Consider the following 24,568-nt stretch of genomic DNA (forward strand, 5'->3'; position numbering starts at 1 on the left):
GTTTTCACAGCTGGGATGGGAGCATGGCTACGGTGGGAAATATCCAAGAATGCTTTTTCATGTGCCAACCCAAACTCCTTTTACAAAATGCAGATCAAGTCAAGTGTGTAGAATAGCTTAACCGCCCCCGTAGTTCATGCTGGGACGCCGAAGATGGATTGAACCATTTCTCCGGACCGTGTAGACAAAACAGAAAGAAGGGTATCACTCAACTGTGGTTTCGTTAGCTTCCAAGTTCACACTGGGAGCAAAATGCGCACTTACACCATGAGTTGCCTCGCAGCAGCCCTGAAGCCAAACGCCCGAGCCTGGGGCAACAGCTCCGGAAGAAAAGCGGACTCCATAGTCGCGACCAACCTCCATCACTCTAGTAGACGTGTTCTCGGCCTTGCGAGTCTCCACCAGCCAACGGTCCTTTCTCAAAGCTCCCTTCTCGACATCCACAGCCGCTGGAAGGAGATGCCAAGCGTCTTTCAGCATGTCGATATGGGCTGTGCGGTTGTAGCCGGTGGCACAAATAACGAGGTCGACATCCAAATCTTCCTCGCCCAGTAGAGGCCCGTCTTGGGCACCAGGGAAGGAGAGCATGGCGACCTTGAGGCGAAGCGCGTCACCGCTATCGTCAACAGCCACGATATCTCGTCCGGCTAGGATGCGGTGCGGCCACTTCTTCTCATCGGGACCGAGAGTGCGCTTTTGGTGGTACATGACCTCAAACAAATGTTCAATCAGCTCCAGCCTCACAACGCCATAGTTTGTAGCCCGCGCATCAGCGAGGAGGTTGGCGCGGTAAGCGGAGGGTTTGGGGTAGACAGTGTCGATGAATTCGGGGTTGAAGATGGAATTGACGCTTTCTAGAGTTAGCCTATCTTGCTCGTTGCTCCCGTGTGTTGTCAAACTTACAACGGCGAATCGTCACTCGGCTTCAGGAATTCGCTTCGCATAACCAGGTGCGTCTTGCTGTTGGGATACAGACCCTGGAGGTTGCTGTAAATCTCGGCAGCGCTCTGCCCAGCCCCAACGACGGCCACGCGGTACGGCGCCGTCTTGTCGCCGAGGATCTTGGGGACTAGTTGCGCGTACTGCGACGAGTGGATAACTCGGGGGTGGCGTGCCGGAAAGATCTTGGGGATAGACGCCTGCCCGCCGGCGGCAACGACAACGTTCCGGGCACGGGAAGTGGTGATGGCGCCGGTCTTGACGTTGCGAGAAGTCACAGCAAACAGTTTATGTGGCCCTTCCTCCTGGATAGGGGAGATGGAAACCACCTCGGTTTGGTACCGGACAACGTGGTCAAAATGCCGAGCACACCACCGGAGATAGTCTTCATACTCGGCCCGCGCGGGAAGGAAGGTGCTCAGATTGATGAAGTCCACCAGCCGGTTGTTTTTGTGGAGATAGTTGAGGAAGGTGAAGTTGGATCGTGGGTCTCGGAGGGAAGCGAGGTCCTTGACGAAGGAAATCTGCATCTTAGCGCCCGGCAGCAACATGCCGGCGTGCCAGGCGAACTGAGGCTGCTTCTCCAGGAACAAGACTTTGGGCGTCTGAACCATCTTGCCGGCCTCCATGGCATCATGGAGAGCGACCGCAATCGCCACGCTGGCGGGTCCGAAGCCAACACAGATCAGGTCGAGCTCCGAGTCAGCATTTGTGGGTTCAAGGTATCGACTATTGGGAATATCTGGTGCCGAGTGCCCATTCGCAGTGCCGTTCACCAATTGGGGGACTGGGTCTGCATTGTGGGAGCCGTTCGTGACGGTTGTGTCCCCCATATCGGTGGTGCTGTGGGGCGACATGTTGACCCCGGCTTCGGGAACGCTTTGAGGGGCCGGCTGCGTGGTTTTGCGGCGGAAAAGCTTGGGGAAGGCGAGAAGACGCATGTAAAGTTTGTCGGGCGTAATTGGTGGTGTGCGCCGGTAGGGGGCGCGGTTTCGTTGTTCTCGTCGGACAGTACACGGTTCCTCGGCAGCTCACGTTGACGTAGGTGGAGGCGGAATCGGGAAGAGATGGGACGGAGGGGTCGCGTCAGTCAGTGGTAGACGGAGGAGCTGCCGGTGGCACGGAAAAGTTAGATTAAAACGAGAGCGGGAGAGAAGCGAGAGCGACGGAGAGAGGCGGCGGGTACCATTCTGATATAACAAGCTCAAGCCGCGCGAATGCTCCGGCGGAGCTCGGCTCTCCTTGGGGCCCCCGGGGGTGAGGCTAATATGGTAGTGGTACCTCGTACTGTAAGTAGGGAGGTACAACGCAGTACCTGGCCGGAGCGTGGCCGGGAGCCACGAGAAGCGGGGATCCCCAGGATCTATCGAGGTTTGCGCTCTCCCACTCTCCGCCATCGAACGAGCAGCAGGGGACCTAAGGGAGCATCTCCTGCATCATTGTGGAGTTCTTTCTTTTTGGAGCAATCGCTGACATGATTTAACGGCGGCGGGGTGGGGGGATGAGAAATTTTCGGTTCGCGCTTCCTGCAAGAAGGCAGTGTGCCAGTCTCGGGCAATTTGGCGGGTGAGCTTTGCAGAGGGCTTTGCAATGGCACGGCGTATTTGTGGTGGGGTGGTGATGGGTGATGATGCGTTGCTGTGAGCTTGCTGCAGGCCCCCCCCAGCGACTTCTTCCAGGATCTGGGTGGACCCGAGGCGGCATTCGGGCAGGTCGGGATTATCTTTGGATCAGATAAGATGAAAGCGGGCTCTGTCGCCATTGAAACCACCGGAATCAACCAATCATCCAACCCCATCTGGAAATAGCCGAAGCTTGTCCCCTTGCTCCTCCGAGGAACGGACGCCGACAATGGCTCGCAGGGTTCCAGGCGCCTCGGGGTGAGGGAAAAAAAAAAACTACATTATCAGATCGGCTGACAAGAGGGCCCCCCTGTTCCGATGGTGCGGTGCGGTGTGTGCAATGCCGTCGCCGATCGGGCGAGCTGGGACTCGGTAAGGATGGGGGGAGAATTGGTCCAGACTCGTGCAGTTATTCGACCCATCTAGCCATGGAGTTGTTGCTCTGAGGACAGGTTTCGGTTAGGGCTTGTGGCATTAGCGAAGACATTGTCGGCCACAGGAGAGGTATTCGATGCAAGAATGACTTCCAGGTTGTCCTCTCCGATTACGAGGGCACGAATACAGTATGTACCTGCAGTATGTTTGTTCTTCAGCTGTGTCGGATCCCATTTTGGTGCCGAGGGAAGAGGGCCAGGAGTGGGGGGATGTCGTTCGCCGTGCCTGGCCGACAGATGATCTGATAAGATTTCCAGTCGATTTTGAGGCTTGGCAATGGGAAAAACCGGATGAGCGGCACAAACGCGGCAGGAGTTCCTGGGCAAAGAAGATGCCGCAACCAGATCATCAACTCTTCTCTAGCCGATGCCGGCCGCCTGCTCGCTCTATGCTTCCTGTCCAGGAACAGCTTGAAACTCGGAGGCGGCGCCTCGAAACCCCGAATGGTCAATTTCATTTGGGGGATGCATCACCCCCAAGAAGAGAGGCTTCCTATGGCGTCGTGTGGGTTTTGCCTTTTCTATTTTCATCTCCTCCATTGAACACTTGCCCCAAGTGCCCGTACTTGGATTCATTAATCGATCGGCATCCGCATTGCCATTGTATGTATCGTCCTCGGGGTATATGCACAGCACAGCTCTGACCAACGTCGTGGCTGCCATCGCATCATTCGATGTCTGGATGTACGTACCTACGCAGGACAATGCGGGCACCCAACCCCATGCGATTGGACCATCGGATTTACTTTCTCCCAGCCGTTGCGGGCATTGAGTGCACGAAGGACAATATGTATGTACGGTGCAGAGTTACCCGACGAACCTGTCCACCCGTTAACTACTCGCCGCGGTTGACAGCGAGATGGCGGCATTTCTTCGGTTTCAGACATGGCAGCTAATCCTTTTGGCAAGGAAGCGGGCATTTCGAGTGCATGTTACTTTCAATTATCGCGTTGCTGTTTGAAGGGCCTCCCGACAAGTCACAGTGAGCCGGGGAAAGAAAGCTGGAGGATGGACTGGGAGGAGCGGAGACGGGATGATCAATTTTTTCCCCGCTCGAAACACAAGACGAAGTTCGATGCCCGGTAAAATGGGCCCCAGCTGCTTCAGGCGCTTCAGAGGCGACGCAAGGTAGCATTGATGCGCTCCGCTCCGGACGGCTTCGGCGATGATGCGCCGCACATGTCGTCGTCCGTCCGGTCGGGAGTCGGCTCTTTAGAGCAAATTCTTCTTGATGGACGAATAACCAGGACACGCCGACACGGACCATGGGAGAGCCGGGGCGCTGCGGGTCGCCGTCGATCGCTATGAGAGCCGTGTGTCACCGGCGCTCGCGATCGGCGCGCCAGCAACGTGCCTTGGCGCCTGGCTCAAAATCCCTTGCCCTTGGTTCATGTTGCGGGTGGCGTCGTGACACAGGAAAGGCGACCAATTGGGGACCAATCGTCCCTGACAACCATTCATCAGGAAATCGATCAGGACGAATGCCTCGCCGCAGAAGAAAGCAACGCCAAGTTCTTCAGCCCTAAATAAAACAAGGTTTGGCGTCGTTGCTGACAGCCCCCTGACGTTCAGCTTCGCAACGCATGCTTCTCTCGGCTCGACTGTCTCGGTCCTCAGGTGCGAAATGACAGGACAAAGTGCGAACGCTGGGGTTGAATTGGTGCGCGCTGGCTGGGTTGAAGGGGGGCAAATGAGCGCGTCCTGATTCTGTGCAAGCGAAGCAGTTGCAATTGCAACCCCAGATGCGCATATCCCGGAAATCTTCCTGAATGAGGTAGCACAGCCGGCTGATCGCTGGGTGCAACGAGCCCCAAAAGTTCCGCCGTCTTACGCCAAGGGCCATCTACCGGCCCGCATCCAGAAAGGCTTGCTGAGGCTAGTCTGTGGGGAAATTGGCGTTTTTGGACCTTCCAGATCCTTCAGAGATCAAATCAATGGCGTTCAAAACCCTGAGCGTCCCCCGGGCCAAGACTTAGTGAGTGCGCAAGCGCCATCTCCAACGAACGCCACATCTCACTTCTTTAGGTAGTGAGCTTCTGGACGACAAACTACAAAGGCGGATTCCATTCGAGAAAGGCCCCGGCCGTGCCAGCGTTCAAGATGGGGCGTCCACAAGCACCAGACGAAGGCCTCCCAGAGGTGGTCCAAAACCGGCCAACCCCAGTGCCAAACCCCCACGGTGACCATCTCCCAGAAGTCGTGCCGGATTCATCACCAGAAGCGGCACAAGGGCAGCGGTACTTTATGGAAACGGACAAGTACCCAGCGCAATACGACACCGCACCGAAGCTCTTGCACGAGGAGCCAACGACGCCGGGGACGAGCCCCGGGCAACAGTACCAACAACCATGGGGACCCGGGTCCGTAGGAGGCGACCATTCGGTGAGCGCGTTGAGCCCGAATAGCTCTGTGCCGTGGCATTCGTTCCCCCCCGGCGCCGACGACCAACAGACATACGTCGGCAGCGAGCCGGAAACTGAAAAGCGCATCTGCGGTTTGCGCAAGCGCCTCTTCATCATCATCGCTGTGATCGTCGGGATTGTGGTTGTGGTAGCGGCGGTTGGTGGAGGCGTCGGCGGCGCCATGGCAGCAAGACAGACGGATGAAGCCGCGCCAGCAGAGACGAGCTCAGCCGCCGAGTCGACAAGCAGGTGAGTGTTAAAAGGTTAAGGTGCTTGCGTTCCTGAACTCGGCTAACCCGGACACAGCGCGGCTAGCACAACGGCCTCTGGAGAAACCGGGACTTCCACGACCTCGAGCGCGCCCTCCCCGTCAATCACGAACCTCAATGACCAGGTAGACCCCAGGATCTTCGAGAAGTTTGCCTTCCAGGGCTGGGCGAAAAACAATTACACGGGGAATGCGACCGAGGTTTTGCTAGAGCCTGGGTTCTACGACCTTGATATTAATGTCGTCAGCTACTACTGGGTCACCAACAAGACCGACTGCTGCGTCACCTTCTGCAAAGACCACGAAGAGACCGGGGGCTTCAAATGCGACTCCGTAAGGCAGAACGCTACCCAAGACCAGACGGGGTTTTCTCGGGTCTCGCTTTGGTGTGGGAACCGGCTGAACGAAGAGTGGCAGGTGAAATGCTCTGAGTGACAGCGAGGCGACTTGTTTGAGGAGCGGGCGTACAAACGTGGGCTTATGGGAATTTTCCGAATATTTTGCGAGTTTTGAAGAGCGCCATGGATGATACCTTGAATTTGAGTTTGGGCTGGTGCCATGTTTAAGAGACATGCCTGCACAGCGAGCGAACGGCTAGCCGGAAGGATTAGGTTGAGTGCGACAGCGCGCATCCTGAAACGAATAAAAAACAAGAGAAATGTTTGCTCCAACGAACCATGAAGAGACCGCCGAGGTTGGACCGCAATTCCTCCCTCGCAACCTTGTCCGCTCACAACAACCCACCGAGCGAGCGGAGTCTCATGTTCGCAGCCCGGGACCCCTGACGGCCAAAACACCTTCACGTGGCAGCCCCAAGGCTGACCCAAGAACGATTGTGTAAATCAGGGGGCACAGTCCCAACACACGTGCATGCATTGATCGGATGCTGCGCAATGCCGTGCCACCGTCGGGACGGTTCGCTGCGTTACATCCCAGGGTGCCCGGTTGAATGACTTCGCCGCATTTCAGCATTTCAGATATATCACCTCACCAGCGGTTGGCTGCAGAAGTCCCTTTCAGCTACTGTGTGCTGTCGCACACATGCAGGCTGGGTGAAAGTTCTTTGGCGGAGGAAGTCAAACCAAAAGCGAAACGGCAATACGGCGGTCGGTGGGCTTGGGGCGGCTTCCGCACGTACGTACCTCGGTACCTCTTGCCCGTGTAGACTGGGAATACACAGTCCCGATACGACTTTGGTAGGGCACCACATTACGTACCACCCACTATGACTTTCCCCTCAAAGGGGGCGGACCAAAAGATGTAAGGCATGATGGAGCTGAGTACCTACCTAATGAACGTCAAACGGAAAGCAGCCCTGTTCGTCACCGTCATCCCAATCATAAATCCGAGACATTGGCATTGCGGGTCAACATGAAGCCCACGCCGAGGATGAGGTTGATCGAATGTATGTCTCTCGCTTTGGAACGTTTATTTTCTTTTTTTCTCCTTTTCCTCTTGTTTTCATGAGTACGGACGCCGTTTTGATGACCCGGGGAACTCGGTGGACTCGGCAACCAGGCAGCCCGGCAACGTCAACAAAGCTACCAGGTACCTAGGTAAGTACCGAGGTAGGTACTGAAAGCGCTCGAGTCCGCTCCAACATCGACCTCAGCATTACGTATCATGAGTTGTTAGTATCAATACCGCCTGTAATGGGTCAATTCTATTCCAACCTCGAGGTTACTTGAAACGCCTATGCGCGCCTACGGCAATAATGGTGCTAGCATGGTCTCATGAACGAAGACTCTCAGCGTCTGTGGAATTCCTGGGCTCTGCCTGAGACGGGAACCCGAGCCCCAACTCGAGTGTTATACACGCAGTGGGTGTGGGGCAGGCTGACCATGGTTCGTCGCTTATACGAATAGCTACCTACCTAGGTAGGTTGGGTTCATAAATGAAAATGCAGGGTGCACTTGGGGGATAACTACAGGTAAGTAGCTTGCCTACCGGCTCTGCACCATCCCTCTCCCCAGCCTCTATCCACCTTCGCCCTCGCGCCAATGGATGTGAGCGGGGTGATGAGGGTCAACCTCCCCACTTTCGGCGAGCTTGTGTGCCCTAGGTAAATTAATCTCGCGGCTCAGCGCGAGAAATGGTGGGTAGGTAGGTACGTAGGTGGGGATTTCTTCTCTCCATTCGCGACGGGGAAATGTTGGTGGTGGTTGTCAGCGTCGCTGTTGTAATAATTTTGAGAATGTTGTCATTGGCCAAGCAAGTTTCCAATTTGAGCTTGAGTCCATGTCTGGGTTGGCCGGAACCAAACTCGACCACTCGATAGGAACATCACTTACCAAGCTGCCTAAGTGGTAAGAGACTCCCCCTCTCTTCCCAACTCCCTCGAACCAACCAGCACTCCAATACTTGCACCGTGTCACGCATCTTGACCGCTCTCCCCAGGATTCAATTCAGGCGCCAAGTGTTCTCGAGCCCCTTCGCCCCCAACCCCGAAGAACACTGCGGAGCTGCGAGTACGACCCTAGACATAGTTACGTGGAACAAAACGCTGTGATACTCCGCTTCCGCACGAAAAAGATCCTCGCAGAAACGAAAGGGTGAAGCGGTGAGCATGCTCCGAGCTGCGACCGCCTTCAAATATCACCAGGTGGGACCTCACCTATTAGCGTTGGGGGTGCTTGTGAAAGGTGAAAAGAAGCCATGGACATATGTATGAGCAATTTCATAAGAGAGTGTACCTACTTAATCGGAGTTGCTACGAATTCCAATTACTACGCCGTAGCGTCCGTACATACTACGAAGTACATACCCCTTCTCTCGGAAGGTCTTCCCCTCTTCGTTCGTTGTCGTTTATATCCAGACATGCAAGCATCCTTGGAAGGTAAGCTCGGTTATTTGCTGAATCCCATCTTGTTGTTTTGTTACCCAATCGGATGGGACGCTCACGCAACCCCCTGTTCTGCGCTCCGCGGGGAAGTCAAGCTCGTCGCTTTGGCCCCCAAGCTGTCTGTGAGTCGATTAACATAAATAAGCTGTATCATCCCGTCGTTCTATCCTCATTTCAAAAAACAAACACCCAACGAAACAGATCTTCCAAACTCGAATCACCTCAGACAAGATGCAGTTCACCACCCTCGCCGTCATGCTCTCCCTTGCCGCCTTTGGGGCTGCGCAGTCAACAACCGTCAGGGGCTGCGATCACGGCAAGTATCCCATTCGAGGCATGAAAGGTTTAAATCCTAACTCGATGAATAGGAGTGTACTCGTGCGGTATGAGCGGTGGAAAGCCGGCCATCTATCAGTGCACCAATGGGGAACAACGGGTTGTGTCCATCTGTGGCAATCGTTGCGAGTTCATCAACGGTTCTCCGTACTGCACATGAACGTGGCGAGACACGTTCACGGAAGGAATAGGGGATTATGGGGACTTTTGCACTCGACAATTATTACAAGTACTTCAGCTGCCCTTGAAACTGTTGAAACACAATTACTCGCGCACTTGTCATGAACCCTCGTTTGCCTTTCAATCCTGGTACCTCTCCAGGCTGGTATTCAACACAGCAACGCTACCCACAGTGCTACCAACTGCTATCACTCCCTTACGGCGCCGCTGGTAACATGAAGAGCACGAGGTCGTGTGGTTGTGACATAAAGAGTCTCCCCTATGCAATTAGGTTGCGATGGCCCCAGACTCTTCCGGGCTCGGCATGCTGCACTATGACTATGCCATTGTCAATGAGAAACAAGGGAGCCACCCGGCTGTCTCTAAGACCCGGAAGGACTTGGATATTATATCATGAAGGAGACGTCTGGGCTAGCTACCGCCACTACAACGCCCATGGGACTGAGTCGATGTATCCATTCGGCCCTAGGTCAGGTATCCACACATTCTTTAAGTAAGGTACCGTCCTAAACTGGCCATCCTATGTCGTCCTCCTAATACGCGTTTACAAGCCATGGGCAGTTCGAGAAAGCGAGCGGGACCCCGCCAATGGGATCTCTAGGTGTCAACAGACAAGGCTGCGGAGATCATGTGCCTACCTATGTGTCAAAAAGGCGTTCACCATATTTGCTGGCTTTCGGTGGGCAGGCTCTATTTCTGTTAGAGGCTAGAGTATATCGGGTTGTTCATAACGGACATATCTGGTGTTAAACTTATATCCGCAATATCTCGTTCGTCGTTCGATCAAATGGCTGTGTAGTAAGCTTTGGGGGATTCGAAAGGCCATGGTATCTCGTGCCCAAATAGGGAAGTGGGAATTTCTATGATGTTCCCGTGGGGTGGTCGTAACAACGGCGGAATGAATCATGGTGAATACGATATGAAACAGATCCGATGGCCCACTGAACTGAGAACTGGAGTCTTGGAAGCACAGCATGCATTACCCATGGCCTCGAGAAACCACTCAGGGCCGGTGTTGACGCTGCCCGCGGCTGGTGCTGAGGTTGAGATGCAGGGTGATGCCAAGAGAAGTGAATCATGATTGCTCACCATGAGTTCGTAAGGGAAAAGGAGGACACTGGTCGCCGAAGAGAGGGGATACAGCGGGAAGAGTTTTAACGGGGATAAAAAAACAAATATAAAGTGATTTGTTATCCCCCAGTGACCATCTCTCTGTGCTTGCATTCCTCTCGTTCTTTTCTATATCGCGGCGTCTTATGGTTGTTCAAGTTCCCTCTCTGCTCCGGTGGCTCGACTGACCGTCCGAAATCTTGTGGCCAGTGTTCTGTCAAGTACCACGTAAGTTGGATTCCTTCAAAGCCGAACTCAAGGAGTTCATTCCGTTTGCGTCTGATGCATCAATCGTTCCCTATTCCGACTCTTATCATGAGGAAAAGACCGAACAGTCCATGTCATTTGAGCCGACATCGTCTGAAAGCAACAAACTATTGTATTAGTGTATGGAGTTTCGACTGTGATGTGTTTTCACTGACGCCCATTCATCCAACAGCAGCACCATCGACCAAGGAAAGACACTGGGACGTTCGGGTAAGTCCTCCTTCCGGTGCTTCAGTTTTAATGCTGATAAATGGCGATAGGATATAGTAGTTTCCAAGGCTCTTCTTCGCCACACTAGTCATACTACCTATTCGCACCTATGTTCCATGCCGGCACTGAACTCTTGTGTGCTGTGACTGTCTTGCCCCTGTTTATTGTGAAGGTACGAGATCTCGTAGCGAGCACTCCTTTTAGTTGACACATACGGAATGAGAGCCTCACGCATGCTTATCCCTTCACCTCAACATCTCTGCTTTCCATACCAAATCGATCCCCATTCTTCACCCTTGAGTTTTATCGTCTCCTCCCGTGCGATCCCCCGCCATGTTGTTCACCGGCTAGCCGTAGCCGGCGCTCTTTTAACACTATCGGCAGTTTCGATGAAATTTGGCTTGGAGCCGTCTCTGTTTGGGACTTCAATGGAAAGCGCATCTGGTTAGGGGTTCGAGATAAGCATTATACAGATGGTTGTTCTCATGTTCGACGCTTCAAGTTGTTGATTTTGTCCAAGGAGGTACAGATTACACAGTACAGATCCGTATGCCTCGCGCCAAGGCCGGCTGGCTGGTGCTTGATGCGGGATCCACTTAAATTTTCCCATGTTCGCGACTCGGACCTTGCACCCCAGAACCCAGAACCGGAAACATCATCAACCCACACGAAGCTTCAACGCCATCACATTCTGGCCCGCCATGGTCAAGTCAACCTACCAACCCTCTTCCTCCGTATTGCAGCCGCTGCCACCCGGCTGGACCGAACACAAAGCACCGACCGGACACACATACTACTACAATGCCGAAACGAAGGAGTCGACGTACAAGCGGCCGGGTGCCGCGCCGGTCGCTGGTCCGGTTGCCCCCCCGATGAATCCAGCCATGGCGAGCTATGTGCAGCATCAGACCGTCCCGCAGGTTAACCTCTCCGATCCGACCGTCGCCAATGCCTTCATGGCCCAGTACGGACAGCAAGAAGCACAACAACAACAACAACAACAACAACAACAACAACAACAACAACAACAACAACACGGCCAACGGGGAGGATTCGGCCCAGGAGGCAGGGGAGGGTTCCAGCCCAGGCCGCGCCCGCAGCCGTCCGACAAGCCGCGATCCAAGGTCGCCATTCCGGGCTGCGAGCCCTGGATCCTCGTCTACACGAAATACGGCCGCAGGTTCGCCTTCAACCCCACCAAGAACGCGAGCTATTGGCGCATCCCCGAGAAGCTCATGCCCGGCATCCTCGAATTAGACCAGGCGCGCATTCGAGAAAAAGCCGAGGGGAAGCCGGCCGAGCGAGAACCAGAAAAAGAAGCAAGTTCGGAAGATGCCAAAGGGTCCAAGACACCGGCGGCGGAAGCACCGCAAGAGGAGGTCGCGCACGACTACGACAGCTCCGAATACGAAGAAGTCGAAGTGACGGATGACGAGGATGCGGAAGACGACCACGACCAAGACGGCAACGCGCGCAAACGGCAGCGCACCGACGAGCCTCCCGCCGACGACGGACCCGCCGAGTTCACCGAAGCGGACATCGCCGCGCAACTGGCCGCCATGGGCGCCGACTACGGCGCCGAGGACGACTACGATGCCGAGATGGGCGAGGGCGCGGAAGGGTGGGAGGAGGGCGACGAGGGCCTCCCGCTCTCGGACGAGGACGCGCGCGAGCTGTTCAAGGACCTGCTCAACGACTTCCACATCAACCCGTACAGCCCCTGGGAGAAGCTGATCGAGGAAGGGAAAGTGTTCGACGACGCGCGGTACGGCGTGCTGCCGACGACCAAGGCGCGCCGGGACGTGTGGGAGGAGTGGTCGCGGGCCAAGATCCAGGAGCTCAAGGAGCGGCGCGCCAAGGAGGAGAAGAAGGACCCGCGCATCCCCTACCTGGCCTTCCTGCAGGCGAAGGCCACGCCCAAGCTGTACTGGCCCGAGTTCCGGCGCAAGTACAAGCGCGAGGACCCGATGCGCGACCCCAAGCTGCCCGACAAGGACCGCGAGAAGTGGTACCGCGAGCACATCAACCGGCTGAAGCTGCCGCCCGCGACGTTGCGGTCTGACCTGAAGAAGCTGCTCGAAGCCGCCCCCCTGTCGGCACTCAACAACCAGACCCTGCCCTCGCAGCTGCCGGCGCAGGTGCTGGCGGATATCCGGTACATCTCGCTGGACCCCAAGGTGCGCGATCCGTTCATCGAGGCGTACATCCAGGGACTCGGGCCGCCGCCGGAAGCGGGGGAGGCGGCAGAGCAAGAGGACGAGGCGGCCAAGAAGGTGCGGGACGAGAGGCGCCGGCGGGAGAAGGCGCTGGAGGAGCGGGAGCGGGCCGTTACCGAGGAGAAGCGGAGGCAGGAGAAGAAAGTGCAGTGGGAGCGGGCGCGGCTACGGGACGAGGAGCGGGAGATTGAGCGGGCGATGCACGTGGGCAAGAAGGGGCTGCAGAGCCAGTTGGTGGGGGGTCAAGGGGAAGGGCCATAACCCGGGAGTTGGTTGGCCACGCCCGCATGAAAGCGGCTGTGCTGTTGATGTTCCATTACCATCTCGCCATGTGTGTATGTATATAATATGTATGAGTACATTCAGAACGCCGGGCAATGCTATTTAATGCAGATAAACACGGCCATTACAATAAAACAAAAAACAAGAACAGGTCATTACCATATCCGCCTCGCAATCATCTCATACCTCATAACCCTCCCAAAGTCCTTCTCCTTATCCCGCTCCACATTCGCCTCCGCCTTCCGCTCCTTCTCCCTCGCCTTCCTCAACCCCTCCGCATCCTCCCCAAAGATCCACCGCCTCCTATCATCCCCGACCTCCACCTGCCCATACCCACCGACCCGCTTTCCGCGCGCATCAAACGACTCGCGCTCTGCCGCGCCCGCGGCCACGGCGTGCTCCTTCGCCTTCATGCGCGCGTAGCGGTCGCGCGCGTACCGCAGCAGCACCATGCCCAGCAGCAGCTTGACGACCAGCAGGACGAGGAAGAGCAGCAAAAACACCACCACCATGGTCAGCGCCGCGATCGCGTCGTCGCTACTGAACGGCGGCAGCCACCCCGCCAGCAGGCTCGCCGGTGCCCCATTGTTGTTGGGTATGTCGCCCGTGCCGTTGCCGTCGAGGGGCTGGTCGCCGGTCGCGTACGGGTAGCCGAAGACGGAGCGGCCGAGCGCGTTGCGGATGAGGTGGTCGATGCGGCCGAGGGCGGCGCGCATGGCCGGGGAGGGGGTCGCATTTTCGACTGATAGGGAGGTTTGTGTGGTGGGCGGGAGCGGGGTGGGCAGGTGCGTGGCGAGGAACATGTTGTAGATTTGCACCGAGGCGCGGATGAAGAGGCAGGAGAGCGGGAGGAGAGGGAGGCCGAGGCGGCGGGTTAGGGAGGGGGTTACGAAGGCCTGGGTAAACGTTAATACTCGGTTGGCGGGCGAATAAGAAGGGGGTTCTTACGTTGGTGTAGTAGTCTTTGCAGAGAATGTCGAGGATGCGCGCGTAAAATGTCGGCTTGATGTTGTTGAACTTGTTGATGTAGGCGTGCTTGATCCAGTCGACTATCATCTCGCTCCCGATGACCACGATGAAAGGAGACAGAACCTCGCCCGACCACAGCCACGTGGGCAGGATTGTGAAGCTAGCGGGTAGGATCGACGATGTGTGCAGCGGGATGCTGCTCGGCCCGCTGTCCTCACTCCCGGCGCCCGGCACGGACAGGCCGCCCACCTCGACGACATTGCGCATGCCGATGATGATCAGCATGATCCACAGCTGGAAACGCTCGACAATGTCGGCGCAGGCGAGCTGGAACGTATTGTCTTTCTCAAAACGCTTGAATACTGCGCTTTTGATCTCGACGAACTGGTTCGAAAGCAGCAACGTCAGGAGAGCATTGGAATACGAGTTGACAGCCACGTTGAGCGCAATGACTTGGTAAAATAGAATGACCGAGTGCAGGATGTTGTAGACGAGCGCGAGCAAGAACATGCCCAATGGGAGCATCACCTTGGAGCGGCCGGAGCTGTTCCGGGAGAGCGTCTCGGTACTAAAGAGGCACTCGAAGATATCTTGCCCGAGAGCTGAAAGGAGCCTGTCGCCGACCTCGAGGAGGTTGTAGATGGCGTATAATTTGATGGCCGACTGGGCCCGGATGAAGTGGTACATTCGGCTAGCATCAAGGTTCATCAGGGCTATGGAGCTGCAGATGAGGATGGCGCCCTGGAGGAGGTCGGCCTTGTGGTACGAGGTAAGGTCCGAGGGGCTCGACTTTGTCCGGCGGTGACGGAATAGCCCTGAGGGTCTGGTGCTCGGTTTATTCGACGCGGCAGCTGTGCCGGGTCCGGAAACACGGCGGCTGCCTGGGCGGCGAGAACCGGACTCGGGTCTGCCACCAGAAACCCCTGAAGCATGCGCAGCGCCATTCCGACCATCTCGCGCTCTGCTTCTGCTCCTTGATTCCTCAGCCCGGCTGTCTTGGCCGCCTGCACTTGATGGGGCACGCCCCCGACGCCCTCGCCGCCACATCCGTCCCAGTCCGTACCAGACGAAGTCCACCATCCACCGTAACTCCTTACCGACAACGTATGCCCACCAACGGACTAGCACGGACGCTGCGATGCAAAATCGCATGGGCAGTACGGTGAACGTCCACAACCAGGCGTCGAAGCAGGCGGCGGCGCCAAACGTCATAGCTCTCTCGAGGTACCAGGGCAAAAGCAAGAAGTTTTTCAGGCGTTCAAACTTGATGGCACTGGATTCATATGGCATGTCATTCGCGTAGGAGTGGTGGATATACAGGGGGCTCGGTCGCTGCGCGGCTAGTTCCAGCTGCAATAGCGTCGGTATGGACATGGGCGGGAGGGGGATTGTCGGCGGGATCGGGGACGGAGGGGCCGGCTCGACTTTGTCGTTTCTGGGCGGCAGGGCAGCCCTATCTGTTGGCGGGCCGTGGGTATTTCGGTTGTCAAACTCGAGAGCAGCCGGTCGCGGGCCCGGCTGGAAGGAATTGCGACGGGAGGACTGCTGAACCGCAGGCTGGGTTGTGGGCGGTTGACTTGTTGTCTTCCGTCTACTCATTGGTGGTGTAGAGAGTGTGCGTCCATTTATTATCGGCCTTCCCTGCGCCAGCCTCCCGTTTCCCGTGTCCTCCCGTTGCTCCGATCGTAGGAACTCGGCGTGGGCGAGGTGCGCCGAGCGGTCCTCCGTAGCCTTCGATAGCCGGCGGCTTGCCTCGACGATGCCAGCGGTGAGCGGAGGATCCCCAATTGTACGTTTTGCGATGCCGGAAATAGGGAGGGACTCCGGGGCGGCAGTCAATTCCTGCATTTTGGACGCCGAGAGTCGCCTGACCCCATCTGGGTTACTCGTCTTCGTGTTTGACCTGCTTCGGGTCTTTGTGACCTCGTCAACATCGATCGCACATGTTGAAGCAGGTGCGGCAAGCGCGGCCAAGGTAGGTACACGAGACTGATCGCCATCGCTTTGGCTCTCGCCGGACGGGTCCGGTGTTGGTACGCCGGTGGTCGGAGTTGATGCGGCTCGCTCCCGTGGGATGTTTATCTCTGGGGCTTGTCTCGGTGGGAGATCGCTCGGTGTCAAGATCGGGGAGGGAAGTTGCGTGACGGTATTTTGGGAGCCTTTTCTACTTCTCCTCCTGTTCTTTGGCCTGTGAGTTTCCTTCTCCGAGTTGACCTTGGAAATGTTGGATGGCTCGTGGGCCATCGCTGGAGACGACGGTGCCTCCATGTTCCTCCGCTCTGCGCTCTCAATCGAATCGTTGTGGGAAAATCGTCATATCTCCATCACAAGCATCGGAGTCTTAACTGGTTTGACACACAGGGCAAGTCATGCCACTGGGAGGGATTGGTGGTGTGGGGTCGGTTGGTGATGAACAAAGGACAACTTTCTCGGTGTCGTGCCACTGGTTTCCATTCCCCTACCCTGCATCGTCCCGTCCCAGCATCCCATCCCGTCTTGGCACGCCGAACAGCCAAGTGCCCCATTTTTCTTTGCAATTGGCCTGGCGAGCCTGGGCTTCTGGCAGAATCCCTGCTTCGGTTTTCATCTTTCAAACCGAGTGTCCTGCAGCAATGCTTGGATGTCCCGCATTGTCTCAGCCTCCACTACAACTTACTACCGACTGTGGAAATTCCGGTTCAATGCCCAAATAGGTAATAATGAGCATGTATCCAAGTACACTTTTCGGCGAGGACGGATTCGGCCGTGCAGGAGCCCGAGACATGCACCACCACTGAGGTGAAGCCAACTGCGACACATCGGATGGCACCCTCGCAATCCCGTCGGATCAGACCGCTAACGACATTGGGTAAGTACCAGATCGGTTGTACATGAAAGGGCTCGTTGTACATGGAAGGGCTCAGATTCGGGCGGCAGTTCGGAACCGAAGTACGTCGATTCGAGTGGTTGTAACATGCTGGGTTCGAGTTGACTTCCATGCTCTCGGAGCCCGGGTTCCCCCTCATGACGGCACTGGCTGGTGGGGTGGCGGGGTAGGTACCTGGAGATAACACCGGACGGGAGAGGTGCCGGCCGGCAGCTCCGGCAGGGTACCAAGCTCGAAAGCAGCGATCTGATTGCGAACCTTCGTTTCCTTTTTCTTCGAAGCCCCGCCGGTATTCCCAGAGATAAATCTCTGAAGGGCACCGCATCCCACCCCGCCTCAGTCGAAACATTCTCTTCCTCATTCATTGTCACCCCAATCCCACACACACACCACCTCGCTATGGCTTCGAACCCCCCCGGACAATGCTGCACAGTTGGCGTCAAGCATGAGTACGCCCGAGCTCCGCCGCATTACCGCCCCGGTACATTACTAACCTTGGATCTTCAGAGGTGACCCCGTCGGCAAAACCGTTCAAGTCGCCGGCAAACACGAAGGCTACCTCGCGTCGCCGCCCGCGGACAAGGCGCACAAGGGCGTTGGCATTTTGATCATCCCGGACGTCATCGGCATCTGGCAGAACAGCAAGCTCATTGCCGATCAGTTCGCTGCCAATGGTTACCTAACACTCCTCCTCGACGTGTACAACGGCGACGCGCTTTCTCTCACCAACCGCCCCGCTGGGTTCAACATCATGGAGTGGATCGCCAAAGGCTCGGACGGCAACAACCCCCACACTACCGAGGCCGTCGACCCAATTGTGCTGGATGGGATCAAGGCACTGAAAGAGGAATACGGGATCCAGAAGATCGGCGGCGTGGGATACTGCTTCGGGGCCAAGGTGGGTTTGCCGAGCAGAGTTCGTCGGGAAGAACGGCAGGCAAAGGCTGACAACGTGGACCACCTAGTACGTCATCCGGCACTACAAGGACGGTATCGCCGTGGGCTACGTTGCCCATCCGTCCTTTGTCGACGAGGAGGAGCTTGCGGCCGTACCAGGCCCGCTAGCCATCTCAGCTGCTGAGACTGACAGCATCTTTCCCACCGAGAAGCGCCACCGGTCCGAGGTGATCCTCAAGGAGGGCGGCAAGCCATACCAGATTAACCTCTTCTCGCAGGTCCAGCACGGCTTCGCCGTTCGCTGTGATCCGTCAGTCAAGGTGGAGAGGTTTGCCAAGGAGCAGGCCTTCCTGCAGGCCGTGACCTGGTTCAACGAGTATCTGTTGTAAGCGCAGAAGTAATATTTATGGCTGATGCCGGGGTATGTTTTGTGATGCCACAATTGCAACGACTGTTCAACACGCGTGAGCAAGAGCATTCCGTCTTTTGCGGTCGGAGGGTGGCAAGATGGACACAGTCACTCCGAGGGCAATGCCAACCTTTCATTCATTGGAGGAATGTCAACATAATTATCAAGGGCTGAGAAAACTGATTTCTTTTCCCAATTCACGGCCATCTAGGTGTTAAATTGTCCGATAATGCTGTCCCTCAAGCGTCTACCACCTCCGACAGTGGTAGTAACGGCACCTAACTCTACTCAAGCTTTCGTCACGGGTTGCTGTATGTCGATGCAAAGCCTCCAGGCTACCGACCTTCAGAGGTATCATATCCCAGTCAAGACTACCAAGTGACAACTGTATCTAACAATGAATTGTCCCTTCGTCTTAACCTCTCCAGCATAATCCCCCCCCGCTGCGGGCAATTCCTCCTCAAATAAGGAAGCTCCCCGCGCTACAAAATGACACAACTTCCTGACTGTGGGTAAGGATATTGAGGTTCGTTGGGTTGGAGAAACCGTGCCTCGTTTGGAGATGGGCAAGATTGACATCCACAAACACAGAGGCGTTTAGATGGTTCACCCCCACGGTCCAACCCCAGTGCAGTAGAAGATGTAGATCTCGCTTCCACTCTCGGCCATGGCCACCAACCCTGAAGGGGCTTGTCGTCGTAGATGCAGTTGAAACTCTTTTGGGGACATTGGTAGGTATAGTGGTAGATGAGCTGGCCGAGTCCATTCAACGCACTCGCGGTATACACATTCTCCCGCGTTAGGTTCTGCACACGGAAGCTTGGGAGGATTTCAAGTGAGTGGGCAAAAACTTCAAGAAATCCCACCCATCTGAGAGTTTTATCGTTGGACTTGTCGGCAAGAATCCAAGTACGTTTATGATGGAACCCGAATTGTACCCATCCCGGTTTGGTCTCTCTGGAAAAGTACCCTTCCTCGGGTATGATGTTCTCGGCCGACCAAAAAAAGCCTTCGCGCATCAGGCGGGGCATATCAGCGGTTTTGACCTCAAGGAGGGCCGCCCATGGCGCTTTTCCGTAACATGGTGCTCCGGGGTCAGGAACCATTCTCATGCTCAGGACTGCCCATCCCTGACCCTCGTCGCTTCCTTCGCTCAAGTATTTGTTGAAGATCCCTGAGCGCCCTTGTCGCACCAACTCTCGGCCGCTTCTTTTGGCATCGTAACTTCCCGTTGTGCCTGGCGGTGTTGAACCTGTCGCTGCAGGGGGGTCCGTCAGACTCTCGTACGAGGGAAGGACTTCGCGATCGCGTAGTGCATCCTCCATGTCGTTGCTGCTGCCGTTGTTATTTCGATAGTCCCCGAGATTGTAAGAGGACTTGTAGGTCATGTTCCTGACGTTTGGCTTGTCTTGGTTGAAGGCGTTTGACCTACTAGTAGGTAGCGAGACGTGACTACGGACAGGGGGGAGTGGAAAAGGGAGTGAGGGGACCGGGGAGATGGGGCAAAACACCAGTGCTCGCAGGCTCATATGGTGTGGGCCGTGATGTCCATGTCCGCTGACGTAGTCGGTTGCGGGAGCGTGTAATGTCTATAAACCCACGACTCAGCTGCCTTTTGCTTTGCCACCCGGCCGTATTTCGTTATTTCTTCCCGGCAAGGTCGACAACGGCGATATATCCCCTCCCACTTCCAATGGCAAGGCACTTTGGGTTCTTATCCCGCTCAACCCCATGGTTTATTTGATAGAAGAAGCAAGCCAAGCATCGGCGAGCGTCGCCGACACAAATGAACGGCAACCCCACCCGACCGCCCTAGCCATTGCATGTTTGTTGTTTGCCCAATATATTTTATTTCATTGCTTTAGTTCGACTTCTTTTATTTGCTTTCGTTTGTTCGATTTCTCTCCTTCTGTCTTTGTTTTCGCTTGACTTTTTGTTTTCTTTTTAGCTCAACTTCTTTTACTTGGTTTCTTTCGTTCGACTTGTTTTATTTGGTTTCTTTAGTTCGATTTCTTTTTTTTTGTTGGTTTTTGCTTGGCTTTTCTTTTCTCTTTCTTTTTTTTCTTTTCTTTTTTTCTTTTTCGAGCTCGGCTTTTCTTTTGGCGAGATGGCCAGGTGCTACGACAGTAAGTTGAAGCCAGTACTAACAAACTTGAACTGAAGCAACTCCATCCACTGCCTATGGTTGACGGCACCGTCGGGAGGGAATGAAGTTCGGATCTGATAACTACCTACCTACCTATGGTTCTTGCTCCCTGGCCGAGCTGGCAACTCAGGTTATTAACAAGACTGAGCAAACCTTTGTGAGCTCCTGGTATTTTTGCATTACATGATTTAGCCACCGCGGTTCCCCTTCGACAGTCAATAACATGTGTTGAGTTACTCACTTTTTAATGACGATGTCAACATCTGGCCGACGAGGAAGCTTGGCCGCGGGGAACCCTGCTGAGACATGGTTAGATGTCTCCCTTCTGCACTTGTTTTCCGGGAAATGCCCTAGGAATTGCGTCCGAGATTCCTTGGTGCGACAGTTCCCCTGACTTGCGCATACACAGCTCGTTTCTGGGAAACAAATCGTGCGCTGTGACGGTTCTGCGACGATCTTAGTGATCCAGACACACGAAACCTCTCCGAAACCTTTCGAGGGCAGGGGGGTGGCAGACTTGGTGACGAACAAGAACGTCCTCGTCGATGAAGTCTCAACGGGACCAAAACAACCTGCTTTGACCCACACATTAATTATTTTATCAACCAAACTCTCGGCTTGTCATGGGACGTCCTGCTATACCCAGGAACCGAGTGAACGCCATCTGCAGACCCAAAGAGACGCGAAGTTTGGGAGAGACAGGGGGTGATGCCTTGCCAAGTCCTTCGTCCCCGGTGCTGTCTCAGCCAGTCTGTGCGCAGCGAGATTCCCCGGCGACAACACCAAGTTGGGATATGAGCGAGCTCGCTAACGACCACTATTCTCCACGCCTACGAAGGAGTGAGCACACGACCGCAGGAATGAAACAGAATTCCCCCCCCCGATGAGGTCTTCTCGCTCTCATACCTCGGCGCCCGGTCACATCCCAACAACCGGAGTTTTCTTTTTGAAGTCAGCGGGCCCCCCCTAGTGGCTCCGATACTTGACCGCCTCGCAGTTATTATTCATTCCCGAAACCATTATGGACGGGTGGTCAATATTGGATCCTCACCATACCCCGGTTTCGATGCTATAGCCTATGTACAGGCCACGGTGCGGCTCTTACACAACCCGTCTCGGCTGCTTTATGATATCTCGACATGGGGCCCGACCGGCTGGTACCGAGGCAATCCCCATTCGCCCAACCCGGGGATGACGGCTTGTCCCATGAAGATCTCGGTCCGCAGCTCAACACCGTCTTCTGGCTGCTTACGACACTCGCCTCTTTCTTCCTAGCCCTCCGACTCTACTGCAAGTTCCTCCGCGGCCGGTCCCTGTGGTGGGACGACCATTTCCTGATCGCATCATGGGTAGGACTATCTCGCAGGACATATCGAGCACAAGGTATCGAGCTGACAATACGCTCAGGTTTCACTCGTTGTCTCGGCCGCGACCACTTCGGTTTGCGTCAGCCTTGACTATGGTAAAAACCTCTACGATATGCGGCCCGAGAACCTCCCCAAGATGCCCTTCATCGCCGTTTTCGCTGGCTTCTTCTCTGTTCTGGCGGCTGCCTGGAGCAAGACCTCCTTCGCCTTGACCATGCTCAGGCTCAGCGGGGGCTGGATGAAAGCTGTTATCTGGTTCATCATCATCACCATGAACGCCATCATGGGAACTGCCATGCTGTTTATGTGGATCAAATGTCAGCCCTTTGCCAAAGTGTGGGACAGTAGCTTGGACGGCTGGTGTATCGACCCAAACAAGATTGTGACCTTGTTTCAGTGGTCGGCTGGTGAGTGTTGCTTCCCCTGGCATGATATCAAGAATCATATCACTAATGAATGTGGCTAGGCTGGTCCGGCTCCGCCGATTTGATCCTCGCGCTGTTGCCCTGGGGCATCCTGTTCACGATGCGCCAATCGCTAAGCGTCAAAGAGAGATTGGGCATTGCCCTTGCTATGAGCATGGGTGTTGTGTACGACTCCTTTGCTGATCCTGGCCACCGATTACGGTCTCGCTGACACGAATCATAGTGCTGGCGTCGCGTCCTTTGTCAAGCTGGTCATGTTGCCAAACCTTACGGGAGATCCAAGTATGCGTTCCCGGCCCCTTTCCAGCACTCCTTCTGACCGTAAAGCAGCCGACACAGTAGCCGTCACCATTTGGGGCAGCGCGGAAGGCGCCCTTACCATCATCGCCGCCTCCATCCCCGTTCTCCGCGTACTTGTCCGCGGGGACGACGGCAGTTACACTGCTAAATTCGACACATCTGACGAGCGCCGGCTCAACTCCACAAGCTTAGAGACTCTGAACACAGAGGGAGGGGGCTCAGAGGGGAGCCAATACAAACACGTTCATGTTCATGGGGTAGTATGATTGTACGATTATTACGGCAGCATGGTGTCTATCTCGGCGTTTTAGGAGTCGAAGGTTTGATTCGGGTTTGACTAGGCGAATATCATCTGCCGTCTCATGTTCTACCTTTCTGGGGAGTACGTACAACAATTGATGTGCACCCGATTGTATGACGGAATGCTTTCACTTTGGCGTGATATGTTGCTGTTCTACAATTCCTACTGCTAAAGTTCCAGCGGAAGGTTGAACAGTTTGATAGCATTCACCCGCGCGACCAGCCTTTTTTGTTCCTGGGGCAGAATGACACCGCGCCACCACCCCTGAGCCTCGGCAATGGTATCATAGGGATAGTCTCCATGCAGAAGCCAGTCAGGATCAGTCTCAAAGTATGGCAGAGCGCCTGCTTACCGATCGAATAGAGACACCTCTCCGGCCCGAGCTGGTCAATACAGAACTTCAGGGCAGCCGTGTTGAAGTTGCCGGAGGTGGTGATGGAGATGTTGTGGGTAAAGTAATAGCTGTAGTCCTCCTTGGACGGTCTCGTGGCTTTCTTGACCGGCTTATTGAACCAGTGATCCGCCCTGACGAGATTGAACGGGATGCTATCGCGTTGTCAGCAACAACCCCCCTTATCCCTTATACCTGGGTGTTGAACTCACCCCTCACCAAGATGCCCAACCACGACCTGCAGTTTGGGAAACTCATCGAACACCCCACTCGAGCAGAGGGCATACAAGTGCATGCTCAAATCCAAGTGAAACTGCACCGCCGCCCCAAGAATGTGTTTCCTCTCCCCGTACTTTGTCCCCGGTTGCAGGTCCTTCGCCGGAGGATAGCGCGGATGAAAGTACACCGGCACGCCCAGCTCCTCGATAGCCTTCCAGAACGGCCTAAACCCCGCCTCATCGTAGTACCTCTTCCCCTCCACATCCCCACCCTCGTTCACCACCTGGTAGTCATTAACCATCACACCAAACATGCCCAACTCCTTGACCGCCCGGGTCGCCTCCGCAACAGCGTCCTCAGCGCTGTGCATCGACACGGCCGCGAAGGCGCCGAACCGCGCCGGGTTCTGCGCCACCTGGCCCGCGAGCCAGTCGTTGGCCTCGGCCGCCAGCGCGCGCGCTTTGGCCGCGTCGGGCTCCCCCTGCGCGCCGGGCGAGGTCAGGCTCAGGAGCATGTACTCGACGCCGTGGGCGTCCATCTGGGAGAGGCGCTCATTGTGGATGTCGAGGAGGAGCTGGTTTAGTTTTTGGCTGGGTTTGGGTGCGTCGGTGGGAGTGGAGGTGGAGGTGACGGCTTGGCCGGGGTTGAACAGCGCGGCGGACTCGGCGATCCAGGAGAGGCCCGCGGGGTTGAGCACCGCTTCTTCGATGGCGATAGTGCCCTTTGGTGCCTTTTGGGTCATGATTGCTGCTCGGCTTCACGCTCGTGGCGGTAGTAATGTTCTAGATGGCGGTGGAGGGGTTGTCTGGGAGAAGACAGGATGGAAAGTAAAGGGTGGTGTGCTGCTATTATAGCCTACGTACAGAATCTCTATCGGCTGTTGTAAAGTCGGCTGCTTGTAAGTGGTCTGTAGGACCGCGTAGTAGCAAGAAGTGAAGAACCGTGGCCGACGGGAGACGAGGAGGTCACTACCCTAATCCTGCCAGTGATGGCCACAGCGACATCTCATCCTGTGAGGTCATCTTACGGAAAGGGGATGGCATTCCGACTCCCGAACCGTGTCGGTTACGAACTCTTCTCCAACTTCGGCAGTTGCAAGGGTGAATATCACCAATACATGCCTCCCTAACTTGGACTCGGCGAGCCACGAAACCACGGGGAGCAAGGGGC

At 55.7% G+C, this 24,568-nt stretch overlaps 8 protein-coding genes across 8 annotated transcripts; 4 read left to right on the top strand and 4 right to left on the bottom strand.

Moving 5' to 3' along the window:
• Positions 1 to 134: 134 nt before the first annotated feature.
• On the bottom strand, positions 135 to 1,796 carry B0H64DRAFT_330848 (L-lysine 6-monooxygenase (NADPH-requiring)-domain-containing protein; the record flags this gene model as incomplete). The annotated part of the gene is made up of 3 exons (XM_062800961.1): positions 135 to 212; positions 265 to 850; positions 904 to 1,796. The coding sequence occupies 3 exons, from the start codon at positions 1,794 to 1,796 to the stop codon at positions 135 to 137; spliced, it is 1,557 nt and encodes a 518-aa protein (XP_062654629.1).
• A 3,171-nt stretch (positions 1,797 to 4,967) lies between these two features.
• On the top strand, positions 4,968 to 6,212 carry B0H64DRAFT_42703 (uncharacterized protein). Its single transcript, XM_062805761.1, has 2 exons — positions 4,968 to 5,646; positions 5,704 to 6,212. Exons 1-2 carry the CDS (start codon positions 5,096 to 5,098, stop codon positions 6,098 to 6,100), a joined length of 948 nt encoding a protein of 315 aa, XP_062654630.1. The 5' UTR covers positions 4,968 to 5,095; the 3' UTR covers positions 6,101 to 6,212.
• Positions 6,213 to 11,232: 5,020 nt separating this feature from the next.
• Positions 11,233 to 13,391, top strand: B0H64DRAFT_409872 (uncharacterized protein). Its single transcript, XM_062804748.1, has 2 exons — positions 11,233 to 11,592; positions 11,623 to 13,391. The coding sequence occupies exons 1-2, from the start codon at positions 11,312 to 11,314 to the stop codon at positions 13,085 to 13,087; spliced, it is 1,746 nt and encodes a 581-aa protein (XP_062654631.1). The 5' UTR covers positions 11,233 to 11,311; the 3' UTR covers positions 13,088 to 13,391.
• B0H64DRAFT_42734 (eukaryotic membrane protein family-domain-containing protein) lies at positions 13,176 to 16,502 on the bottom strand. Its single transcript, XM_062805777.1, has 2 exons — positions 14,057 to 16,502; positions 13,176 to 14,004 (listed from the first exon to the last, which is right to left on the bottom strand). Exons 1-2 carry the CDS (start codon positions 16,343 to 16,345, stop codon positions 13,264 to 13,266), a joined length of 3,030 nt encoding a protein of 1,009 aa, XP_062654632.1. The 5' UTR covers positions 16,346 to 16,502; the 3' UTR covers positions 13,176 to 13,263.
• A 733-nt stretch (positions 16,503 to 17,235) lies between these two features.
• On the top strand, positions 17,236 to 18,653 carry B0H64DRAFT_42742 (dienelactone hydrolase). Its single transcript, XM_062805783.1, has 3 exons — positions 17,236 to 17,392; positions 17,451 to 17,841; positions 17,909 to 18,653. Exons 1-3 carry the CDS (start codon positions 17,343 to 17,345, stop codon positions 18,227 to 18,229), a joined length of 762 nt encoding a protein of 253 aa, XP_062654633.1. The 5' UTR covers positions 17,236 to 17,342; the 3' UTR covers positions 18,230 to 18,653.
• Position 18,654: 1 nt separating this feature from the next.
• Positions 18,655 to 19,875, bottom strand: B0H64DRAFT_42743 (uncharacterized protein). Its single transcript, XM_062805784.1, has one exon. The coding sequence runs from the start codon at positions 19,776 to 19,778 to the stop codon at positions 18,732 to 18,734; it is 1,047 nt and encodes a 348-aa protein (XP_062654634.1). The 5' UTR covers positions 19,779 to 19,875; the 3' UTR covers positions 18,655 to 18,731.
• A 1,533-nt stretch (positions 19,876 to 21,408) lies between these two features.
• On the top strand, positions 21,409 to 22,874 carry B0H64DRAFT_42781 (putative integral membrane protein). Its single transcript, XM_062805809.1, has 5 exons — positions 21,409 to 21,744; positions 21,803 to 22,169; positions 22,229 to 22,352; positions 22,411 to 22,469; positions 22,518 to 22,874. The coding sequence occupies exons 1-5, from the start codon at positions 21,535 to 21,537 to the stop codon at positions 22,751 to 22,753; spliced, it is 996 nt and encodes a 331-aa protein (XP_062654635.1). The 5' UTR covers positions 21,409 to 21,534; the 3' UTR covers positions 22,754 to 22,874.
• Positions 22,855 to 24,356, bottom strand: B0H64DRAFT_42767 (uncharacterized protein). Its single transcript, XM_062805800.1, has 3 exons — positions 23,392 to 24,356; positions 23,141 to 23,334; positions 22,855 to 23,084 (listed from the first exon to the last, which is right to left on the bottom strand). Exons 1-3 carry the CDS (start codon positions 24,138 to 24,140, stop codon positions 22,957 to 22,959), a joined length of 1,071 nt encoding a protein of 356 aa, XP_062654636.1. The 5' UTR covers positions 24,141 to 24,356; the 3' UTR covers positions 22,855 to 22,956.
• Positions 24,357 to 24,568: the final 212 nt, after the last annotated feature.

Source organism: Chaetomium fimeti, assembly GCF_033439085.1.
Source record: "Chaetomium fimeti strain CBS 168.71 chromosome Unknown B0H64scaffold_10, whole genome shotgun sequence".
Classification (NCBI taxonomy): domain Eukaryota; kingdom Fungi; phylum Ascomycota; class Sordariomycetes; order Sordariales; family Chaetomiaceae; genus Chaetomium; species Chaetomium fimeti.